At 50.9% G+C, this 10,656-nt stretch overlaps 1 protein-coding gene across 3 annotated transcripts in view; it reads left to right on the forward strand.

Moving 5' to 3' along the window:
• The window catches only part of PBX1 (PBX homeobox 1), a 129,446-nt gene extending 124,179 nt beyond the window's left edge, over positions 1 to 5,267 (forward strand). For 2 of the 3 annotated variants that reach the window (XM_051624874.1, XM_051624876.1), the window contains exon 9: positions 744 to 5,267. In XM_051624874.1, coding sequence (XP_051480834.1) covers positions 744 to 836 — 93 coding nt within the window. In that variant the 3' untranslated portion in view covers positions 837 to 5,267. The remainder of the gene's footprint in view (positions 1 to 743) is intronic. The other variant, XM_051624875.1, reaches the window with a different exon arrangement.
• Positions 5,268 to 10,656: the final 5,389 nt, after the last annotated feature.

A 10,656-nucleotide genomic window follows, 5' to 3' on the forward strand; every position in this document is an offset into this window, starting at 1 on the left:
AGCCTCAGATGGGATATGGTGCTGACACCTCCCTTTGCACTGTGGCTTGAGGTCCCTCAAGAAGGAAGGACAGGGAGTGTGGCAGGACCAGCCCCAGGGCAGCAGAAACTTGTTTGTGGTTTTACTGCAAAGTAAAGGAGGGGGAGGAGAGAGGTGGCCCAAATCCCCTCACAAAGCCTTTACGGTGGCAGGAGAGGTTCTTGGGCAATGTGTATTCTCTGCAACAAGGCTTGGTGCTGGTGGCTTCCCTCCACAGTGGGACCGTGCAGCAGGAGAGGGCCTGGAACGGTACATGGAGTGATGCTGGGGGTCATGGCACAGTTCAGCAGTCCCTTGGTTCATAGCACACAATGTCCCAGGATGGGGTTTCTGGAGTGAGGTGTTTGCTATTTTCCTCCTTCCATATGGGGAAGGGTTCTATTTGGGGTTAAAAAAAAACAAAACAACGCAAAACAGGCAACTAGAGCTCTAGGTTTCTGCAGAAATATGTATATTTTTAAGTGACAGAATTTCCAGGAGCCCTTGCAATTTGTCAAAACCAGTTTTTGATAGAATTAGTCCTGGCCCCGTCCCACTGGTGGAGCCCTGTGGTTTGGGCTGGGATGGGGGAGCCAGAGGGGACATCTTTGTCTCCTACACCAGCCCTGATGAGGGAGAAGCAAGGGGTTCCAAGGTGGGTGGCTGGGGGGTAGGGCCAGCTGTGCTGTTGGGTGACTGACGTCTCCGTGTCTCCGGTTCCACAGGCTAATGGAGGTTGGCAAGACGCTACTACCCCGTCGTCGGTGACCTCCCCCACAGAAGGCCCTGGCAGTGTTCACTCTGATACCTCCAACTGATCTCCCAGCAAATTGCATCCCTGGCTGAGCCGGCCCCGGCGGGGGCAGGAGGGGAGGGGGCCTCTCCTAACACCGCAGCAGTCAGACTGGAGGTGAACCCAATCAGCACACACAAGAAGACTCCTTCTCTTCTCTTCTCTTCGTCGGGATGCTTTTTTCAGCCAATCTGGACACTTCTTTATACTCTCTTCCCTTTCTTTTCTGGGTAGAAGCCGCTCTCCCCCTCTCCCCCACCGCCACAACACCACTCCCCTCACCCTTTCCCACTGAAGGATGTGTCGACAGGTAGAAGGATTTTAAGGAGGAAAAGCAAAAATCAACAGCCGCCACACAAAACAACCCCAAAGCAGTACATGGCCTCGTGCTCGGCATCTTTCTGAGGAGCCACCAACATACCTCAGTCACGCCTCACTCCTTTACTAGCAGGCAGCCCCCCCTCGTGCTCCCTGTCTCTCATGCTACCTCTCCATAGGGAATTGCCACCACAGCCCCACTGCCACCTCATCCCTCCCAGCCCCACACCCAGCTCTGCCTCGCTGGGCTGTCCCTTGGGCACTCCTGGACCTCGCCCTGCTCTGCTGCACATTCCAAAGCTGGATGAGCCTTGAAACCCCACCATCCTCTCTGCCTGATGTTGAAAGGTTGGAGAGGAGGGAACGAAACTAGGCAGAGGTGGATGAGAAACAGTCATCGCTGAGCACTCCACGGTGTTGTACGGGATCAGGCGTAGATGATTGATGGGACCTCCGCAGTTTGCTCACAGCACCTAGGGAGGCCGGTGGTGGAGGTTTTTTTTCCTGGCAAACAGAGTGTCACGGGGTGTTGGCTTGGGTTTTGGGAGCATGCTGCGCTGTGGAGGAGGAGGAGGAGGTGGGTTCCCCAGTGCAGGCAGGATTCCCAGAGGTTGGTGGCACCCAAAGCCGTGCCAGGCAGGCAGCAAGGGACAGGTGGCAGGACCCCAGGGGCTGGAGGTGGTAGGCTGAGCACCTCGGCTGCTTTTGGTAGCAGTTAATGCCACAGGTTTGCTTGAGGGTGAAGGCTCTGCAAGACAGGTGGATGGCCTGCTTGGGAATGTCTTTGCACTGACTGCGGGTATTTCCCCTGGGAGCAGCATCCCAATTTGTGGGAGCACTTGTGGGGTTTCTGGTCCGCTCTTTGGACACACAGTGATGGGTGATGAGCAAGGCTTCATCCTGCTGAAACACCCCTTCGGGCAACCAACACTAGGAGGACACAGCTGTCAGTTGAAGAGCGGGATGCAGAGTCTCTGGGTTGCCCCGGCCGCTGGCTCTTCCAGCAGGTGTGAGGAGGCTGAGCCAGCCCACTGCAAGACCTCGGGTGTCGTCGGGACCGGTGTGGGTACAGCACATCTGGCACCTCCTGATGGATCCTAATGCCTCTTGGCCACATCTCATGTTCTTGCATGTCTGTGCCCACCTCCCTGTGCTGGTGCCAGCATTCTCGAGATGGGAACTGGTGGGGCAGAGCAGTATTAAGCAGAAAACTGTTTAAAATTTAAACTCTTCCAGAAAAATTTCCACCCTTTTGCAGCAAACAAGGCTGTGCCCGTGGCTCTGGCGTACTGTCACCTTGCAGCATGGAGCCAGAAGCATGGCTCACCTGAATTGCAGGTGAAGCCTGCCCTTCCTGGGGGAACAAGTCCAGAAGGCTCTGAAACACCTGCTCTGAAATTTGTGACCTTCCCCAAATGCCAAAAGTCCCGATTCAGTGGATTTTTCTGTTTCTGAGTTGGTGGGATCAGGGTAGGACGTGAAAGGTGGACAAGAAACAGCCTGAGCTGCTCCTTGCTTAGTTCTTAGTCTCCAGCGGGAGACACTTTCTGCTCCTCCTTTTGCATCCGTGCCCAGGAACAGAGATGTGATGTGACATGTCAGGTTTAGGGCTGTCTCCCACCTGAGAACATGTTAAGAGCAACAAGAAGGTTGGTTCCCTGCAAATATGGTCAGGAGGTGCTGCCCATCTTCCTGCTCTCCTCCTCCTCCCATGGCCCTACCCCAACCCAGCCTTTTAACCATTTCCAGCTTATTTTACGTGAAACCATTCTAGTCAAGTATTCTGGGGGTGTGGGACTGGGTTAGGTCTGTTTTTCAGCGTGGCAGCAGTGCCATTCCTGTGGGAATGCCACGGTACCTCTCGGAAACCAACTGCTCACCAGAGCTGGACCCTATGGGGCTGCTTTCCCTGCCTGCAGCCACTGCCCCTCCTGCCTGCCCTCTGCCTGCAACAGCCCCTGCCCAGGCAGGGCACTCGCTCCTCCGTGGTACTTTGCAAATCACCTCCTGGGTTCCCTGACTGGTCTCTCTCCAGTTTGCATTGGTGTAGCTGCTCGCTTACCCCTTTTTTTTCTTTGCTTTGTTATTTTGGGGTTTTGTTTCTCCTCTCCTGTTTCCCTCCCTCCAACCCTGAGTGTTGTGGGGTTTTGGTTTTTTTTTCTTCCCCCCCCTTTTTTTTTTTAATTAATTATTCTGCCCAGAAAAAAAACCTGACTTCGATACCAAAAAACAACAACAAAAAAACCACAAACAAAAAAAAAAACTGCAGAAACTAAAAAAAAAACAACAAAAAAAATCACAAAAAAACCCACAAACTCGACAAATTCTTTCAGCTTTATTAACATTTTCCATTGTTTCTTGCGATTTGTGTCTCGTTCTTTGTAGTATTGATGATAACGAACATTTGATAATGAATGTTCTTGTATATTCAGATAAAGGAGAAAAACAAAACAAAAAAAAACACAAAAAAAAAACCAAAAACGCAGTGGGAATTTAATAGTGTTTATAATAAAAGAATAAAAAAAAAATGACCCTCTTAGCACGCAAAATTGAACAGGGGGAAAGTCCCATCCCTGTTCTTTCTGTGGCAACAAGCGCTTCATTCCTGTATAGTTTATAACATCAAACTACCTACATTAATCTTCTTTTTTGTTTGTTTGTTTTTCCCATGGTTTGGGTAGGTTTTTTTCTTTTTTTTCTCCCCCCCCCCATTTTCTCGCATTGGTGAATTAGTTCAAGAATGCTAGAAAAGTGTAGAGTTGTGCACACTCATTTCTTCTTACACAATGTTGAAAAACAAACAAAACAAAAAAAGTGACGGTAACTTGTTTTTGTAAAACTTTAAAAAGAAAAAAAAAAAAAGTGGTTGGAATAGTGAGCATTAATAGGTACAGTCTAACACTTTATGTTTCTTAACGTTGAGACCCGAAAATCACCTTTCAAATTACTTTTTTTACCTTATTTGGGATGGGGGAAGGGGTTTTGATGATGGTGCCGAGTTTCTTTTGACCTGTCCGAGATGACGCCGTCGCCGCTTCCCTGTGATGTGAAAAGTGATCGTGGTGGTTGTTTGGGGTGTGTTTTGTTTTTTTTTTTTGGTGGAGGGGTGGTGCTTTTTTTTTTGGAAATGCTCCCCACCTGTTTTGACCCCACTCCCAGAAAGATCCTCAGGTGGCTGCTCTGGGGCTGCTCCAGAGAGGGACATAATCCTGAGGGGTTTTGGAGGGGAGATGCCACGGGGTGATGGGGTGTTGGATGTTGAGCCCCTGTGGGTGTCCATGCCTGGGGGCCAGTGCTGAGCTGTGTAGAAGTGATGAAAATGCATTAATCCTCCCCAAAATAAAGCATAGGCAGGGGGTGGGCTTCAATGCTGTTTCAACCATGGACCTTGTTGAGGATGGGGTCTCCCAGCCTGGCCCCAAGCTCAGCCTGTACAGGGAAAAATGAGGGACAAAGGACAGGAGGTGGCAGCCCCCCCCAGCCATGGTGTGACATGGCCAAGAAGCCCCCAAATGCATCCTGCAATCCATGGCTGCAGGGTGGGTTTCCAGGAGGAGCACTGAGGAAGTCACCAGTTGGCATCACACTTATTTTGCTCTGAAACAGTTTCCCTGATCCCTCTCCCTTCTACCAAAAAAAATGGAGCTTTTCACATCACTGAACGGTTTAGGGTTTGGGGCGTTATTTTTAATCCTGAGGTTTCCTGGAGTCCTTTTGGTTTTGTACACCTTTATTATTATTATATTATTATTCAGACTATGTAAATCAGACATTGCCGGGGAGGGGGGGAGGGGAGGGGGTGGTTGGTTTTGTTGGTTTGCTTATTTTTGTCCTTGCAAAGCCCTTTCTATCCCTTGTAAAGATGATCCAGTTGTTCTGAGTTGCTTTTTCTTTTCTATTTTTCCCCCATCTTTTTTTTTTTTTTTCCTCTTTCTAATGGATTCCAAATATTAAGGAAAAAAAAGAAAAACCCTAAAAAAAAAAAAAACCACTCTCTGTTCCGACCTGGTTTTGAAACTTTAAGCTTTTCTGCTTCTGTAAAGAAAAAAGAAAAAAAAAAAAAGGCCTCTGTCTTTCTGATCCCAATTGAGACTTTTATGTTCTACGATGATACTAACAAGGTGTAGGTTTTACAGTTTCCTGATTTGTACTGGTAATGCATATTCCAAATAAATAGTTTCTTTTGTTGCAAAAAAAAACAACACAGCAAACAAAAAAAAACCACAAAAAACCCCCACCACCTTTAACTAAACCTGGCGTATTTTTGGGGAGTGAGATGCCCTGGGGACAGGAAGGATTTGGGGTGCAGCCAGGGTGGGAGAGTGAGGAGAAGCAAGAGCCTGATGCTCGTTCCTGCTCCTGGGGGCTTGAGCTTGGGAGCCTGAGGGATGCAATTCCAGGCAGAGGGCGTTGAGGCTGATGCATCCCCACTGCTTCCAGGCCTTACCCAGTGCCTCAGTTTCCATGGGCAGGGGGAGGCAGGTGCTCCTGAGCGCACAGATTTGTCCACACACAAAAAAAACCCACTCAATCTTTAATTGTTGTTGCTTGTTTGGCTTTTTTTTTGGACGACTTTGCTGCTCTTTTCAAAAAAAAAAAAAAGCTAGAATAGGGATTTTCTTTCTCACACCTGGGGATGGGGAAGATTCTGGGGAGCTGGGGAGGGGTTGGTGGTTCTGCTGTGGTTTTTAGTGGGAAAACAACAAGAAAAGGATAATTTAAAAAAAATTGAAACCGTTAGTGAGGAAAACATTAATTTACAGTTTAAAAATAAGCTGCAATTTTAAAACAGCATGTGCATGGGGTGACAACCAGGACAGCTCTGCCATGTCCTTAGAGACAGAGGTATTGGATGAGAAAGAGGATGGCTGGAGAGGGTGGCTGTGGGGTTCCCTGGCTCCCAGGTGAAGGACAAGCAGGGTCCCCGCCACAAAACCCGCCATCACCCCATCCATGGGGACCAAAGCAGAGGGAAAGAGACACCCCCCCCCCCGGGAGGCAGCACCAGGATGCTGGAGCTTGCCTGGAGCTGCCACCCGCACTCCCCCATGGATTCCTTGTCAATGATTATTCAATCTCCAGCCTGACCTTTCTCTTCTAAATAACACGGCGGTATCAGCACGGACCAGCCTCCAGCTCCGGCTGCAAATTAACTGTATCGCTCTGCAGCAGGAGCCCCGAGGAGCCCCCCCCAGCTGCCGTGCTGCCAGGCTGCCCCAGGAATTATCTCCCTCCAATGGTGCTCTTCTAATACCAGTTTAAATATCATCTTGCTCCCAGCTGTTTAATTCTAATAAATGCTCATCCCGGCTCCAAACAGAGAAATGCCAAGTCTCACCGGGCCCCGACGAGAAAAATCACACCCCTCCAAAAAAAAAAGATTGGTGAACCTGGGTGGGGGTGATGTGATGTTGCCCAGGCCAGGGGTGGGGGGTCCAGGCATCCTTTGGATGCCAGGGTGGGTTTAAGCATGTCTCCCTGGTCAAGTCTTCCTCCCTGCAATAAAGAGGTGGTTTTCAGCAGGGGAAAAGGACAGTCACAGCCTGCCAGAGCGTTTGGGGGGTGGCTGGAGCAGCCGGGGTGGGTTCAGGATCCTCCCTCCCTGGCTGGCTGCTTGTGGCTGAAGAGAAATCAAAGCCACATGGACCAAACGGCTTTTTGCATTTTCCTTGCTTTCACCTCCCCTGCTCCACATCCACACCTTCTGCTCCTGCTGTACATCCTGCCCCACACTTATCAATGGGTTTGGTTTTTTCCCTCCTCTGTTTCCTCTCATTTGGACAACCAAGTTCATCCCTGCATGAAAGCAAACCCTGAGGGGCAGGCTACTGCACTTTTCCCATTTCACATTATAAGAGTTTAGCCCAAGAAATGGGGGAGAAAAAAAAGCCATGGTGTCCCACAAGCAGACAATGCAAAGGCTTTTGGTGAGTAGAACCCAGCAGTTCGGTGACAGTGATGGGCCAATTCCCCAAGACATGCCGTGTCCCTGCCAAGCTCCCTGGAGCATGTCCCAGCCTGTGAAATGACTCTTCCAGCTTTTTCTCCCCCTCAGCAGCTGCCTGCATCCCCCTGCCCTTCCTGCCCACTCCCACCCATCCTCATGCCAGCAGCTCCAAACCAGCAGGCAGGGGCTGGCGAAGCACAGCTCAGTTATCAATAACCCTTCCCAAGTAACCGAGGGCTTGGGAGGCATCAAAGTTATAGTTGCAGTAAAGCCCCCGTCCGTTTGCTGGAGAGTTTAATATATGGCAGGAAGTTTCTCCAATAAAAGGTGCACGTTATGTTTTCCTCCAGTTCACCAGAAGTCGATAACTTACGACCTCCATAAACGGGAGTGGGTCTCACAAGTCAGCCCATCAGTCTTTGGAGTAATTCTGCTTTGTAGTAAAATACTTTATGGTGTCTTGGATGCAGGTGATGGCCTTCCCTGGGTCTGCCAACACTGGGGGGGAGGGGTGTGGAGGGGTGATGCTGCCCATCCGTTAGGCATGGTGGGTGTAAAAGCCTGGGAAAATAAAATAAAAACATTAAAATATAAATAATAATAATAAAATTAAATATAAAATTTGCCCTGCTCACAGGCATGAGCTATTAGGAGTAGGTGCTGTGCCTTTTAACGACTGCTAATAAGGTAGAGATCTAATAGCTTTATGGGGGAATTGCAGCATCCTTCTGCACACTGGCTCCTCAAGGTGCTGATGTGAGAGCACTGATCTGGGGGCTAAGGGGGATCCTGGGGATGGTGGTGCAGGGGGACTTGGTGCTGGAAGAGGAGGATGATGTTGAGGAAGGAAGGGTGGTTTGGCACTGGCTCAGCATAGCCACAGTGATGGTGGCACAGAGGTAGGGCTGGACCAGGACCAAGCTGAAAAAAGACATGGCAAAAAGCAGGAAAATAAAAAGATGAATGTCATCACCCTCTTCCCAGGTCTCCCATCTTGTGGGCCACCAAAATGCTTCATTCACACACACCCACACACACCCCCAAATTAACCCTGTTCACCTGCAGCATTTCTGGCCCCAGGGCAGGGTAGCTGAGACGAACTGGGAGAACCCAGCTAATTAACTATGCAAATGAGTGAGGGGGCCACATGGCTGCTCTCACCTTCTGAAGGTGCAAATTACAAGAGGGGGCTTTTATTGGCAGCTCCTCATTCAAAGGCAAGTCCCTGCCCCCCCGCCATGGGGTGACCCACCAGGCTGCAGCCACAGCAAGACCCCACGCAAAGCTGGTCTCCCCCACCCTTCCAGAACCACGTGGGTTTTACCCAATTCTCCTGGGTTTTGGGGGCGTCTGGGAGCGGTGGGAGGCGATGGCAGGGCGGGCTGCAGCGTTGGCCCAGGGCCGCGCCAGTGATTCTCCCGCTTGCTGACTCAGCTGCAGCACAGCTCCCTGGTCCTGCTGCTAATTAGGCTCCAGCCTCTCATCTTGTTAATAAGCTTCCAGTTCATCTGCATACACACACACACACAAAAAGAGCAAGTGAAAGCAAGCAGCTCGTTTTCCCTTCAACATGTGGCTAATGCTTATTAAAATATTTAACTTTTCATTGCGGCGCAGAAGCTTCTGCTCCGGCAGAGCCCAGTTGGGGCTTCTCCTGCCTGCTGGCATCTCCCAGGCCTCTAGAGGGGACACCCCATGGAGGGTCCCCACACAGGTTATTTGATGATCACTGGTGAAGCCAGGTCTGAGAGATTCACGAGGGAAGTGGCGAGTGCAGCCTGAAGCCTGGTCAGCACAGCCCTGGCAGGGGCTGGGGGGTCCCAGCTGCCCAGAGCCAAGAGGGGGTAGGTCCCAGCAGCCTGGGAAATAGAAGACATAGATACAATAATCCCTGTCATGCATTTAAATACACACATGCATACGTATTTAGATAGAAGTGGCCTGGCTGGTGTGCTGGCTCCCAGGACCTACAGCCACTCCCTGGGATTTCTAATCCCAGTCAGCCCAATCAATGCGCTTCGTGCTTGGAAAAACGGGAGAGCTTGGCAGTGCGAGTGGGAGGTGCCACCATCAACAGCCACCTTGGCCAGTGCCATCAGTGCCAGAGCATTGGTGGGATTCTGTGGGGTACCCTCCTGTCCTTTTGCCCCCAGCAGTATCGCCCCTCGGAAGCCATGCACCTTTCCCCCTCCGTGGTGCATGTCACAATAGCGTCAGTGCTCTGCAATGCGGCTGGAAGTGCAGCCTGGTGCAGCATGGGGACAAGCCTTGCTGCAGCTGCTGGATGAGGGATTTGATGGATGGGACATGGGCGTGGGAATACTTGTGCTATACAGGCAATGGGAAGGGACAGACAGAATCCACAGCCACTGAAACCTCAGATGGGTTCCTCCATCCCTCTAATTGCAGGCAGTGGTGCTGGCCAAGGTGTCTGGAGGACACTGGGGCTTTGTGCTCTCTGCAGGGCACTGAGAGATGATGGTCCTGCATGTCCCATGGAGGCATCTGCCATAATACTCCAGAGAGCCACCATGCTTCTCCAGTGCTCCAGCTGGAGCTTGGTCACACAAGGTGCTTTGGAAGCTCCTCCCCAGCCAAGCGATGCCAGATGTAGCAGTTGGATGGATCTCTCCAGGGTGACCCTCCTTTTGGTGGCACCTCCCTGCATGGGGTGATCCTGCCATGCCATCCCTACCCCCCCCACCCACATTTGTACCTGTGGCCACACAGCTGCTCCATTTTGCTCCTGATCAGAGGAGAAGGCATTGAAGGAACCTCCCTGGCTCACTGCAAAGCGGTTACTTAAGCTCTTTTTGGCATATTAGTGGAGACAGCCTGATTAGAGGTATACTGTGCTATGATATGTATGTACACCACTCCCATGGAGAACTGCACTTAAATAGATGGATGCACAGTTCAGGTGCTTCCATGTCTTCAACCAGCACCTCGCACATGTTACACAAACTTCATTGCCTCCCAAGTCCAGCTTGTATTTTGCTTTTAGACATTTGCTGACAACCTGCTCCCCACCTCATTTACCCCTGGCTGGCTGCTCCTCTCCGTGGGGTGATGGTGCTTCCCCTGCTCTTGCACACCCCCCCAACACCTCCCCAGGGTGGTTTTGGGCTAGAGACCAAAAACCCAGCTGGGCAGCAGTTTCTGCTGGTCTACAGGTGGTTTCTCACCACGGCACAGGGCACCTTTGCGAGAGGCAGCACAAGGACACTGTGACAAGGGCTCCTTAGATCCAGATGTCCCAGAGCTGTATCAGGCTCTGGGGATACAGCCAGCAGACCCTGACCTCAGGGTCAGAACCCCAGGTCTTTGGTGCTGTCACCTTAGCTTTAACCCCAATTACTATATGCAGGCTCCTTGCTAAGCTCCTGCTGCCAGGAATGGGCTTGGAGAATGATGCTTCGCAGGGACACGTCCAAACATCACACCAGGCACTGGCACCTTGCAGCAGCTGAGAGCCAAACAACAACATTGCTTCTTCCTCCTTTCAGAAACCTGAAAGCTTGACGTGTGCTGGAAGAGGAAATAAAACACAGCCCAGCCAGGGGCTGGCGAGGAGGTTTTG

The sequence above is a fragment of the Apus apus genome, chromosome 7 (assembly GCF_020740795.1).
Source record: "Apus apus isolate bApuApu2 chromosome 7, bApuApu2.pri.cur, whole genome shotgun sequence".
NCBI classification, from domain to species: Eukaryota; Metazoa; Chordata; class Aves; order Apodiformes; family Apodidae; genus Apus; species Apus apus.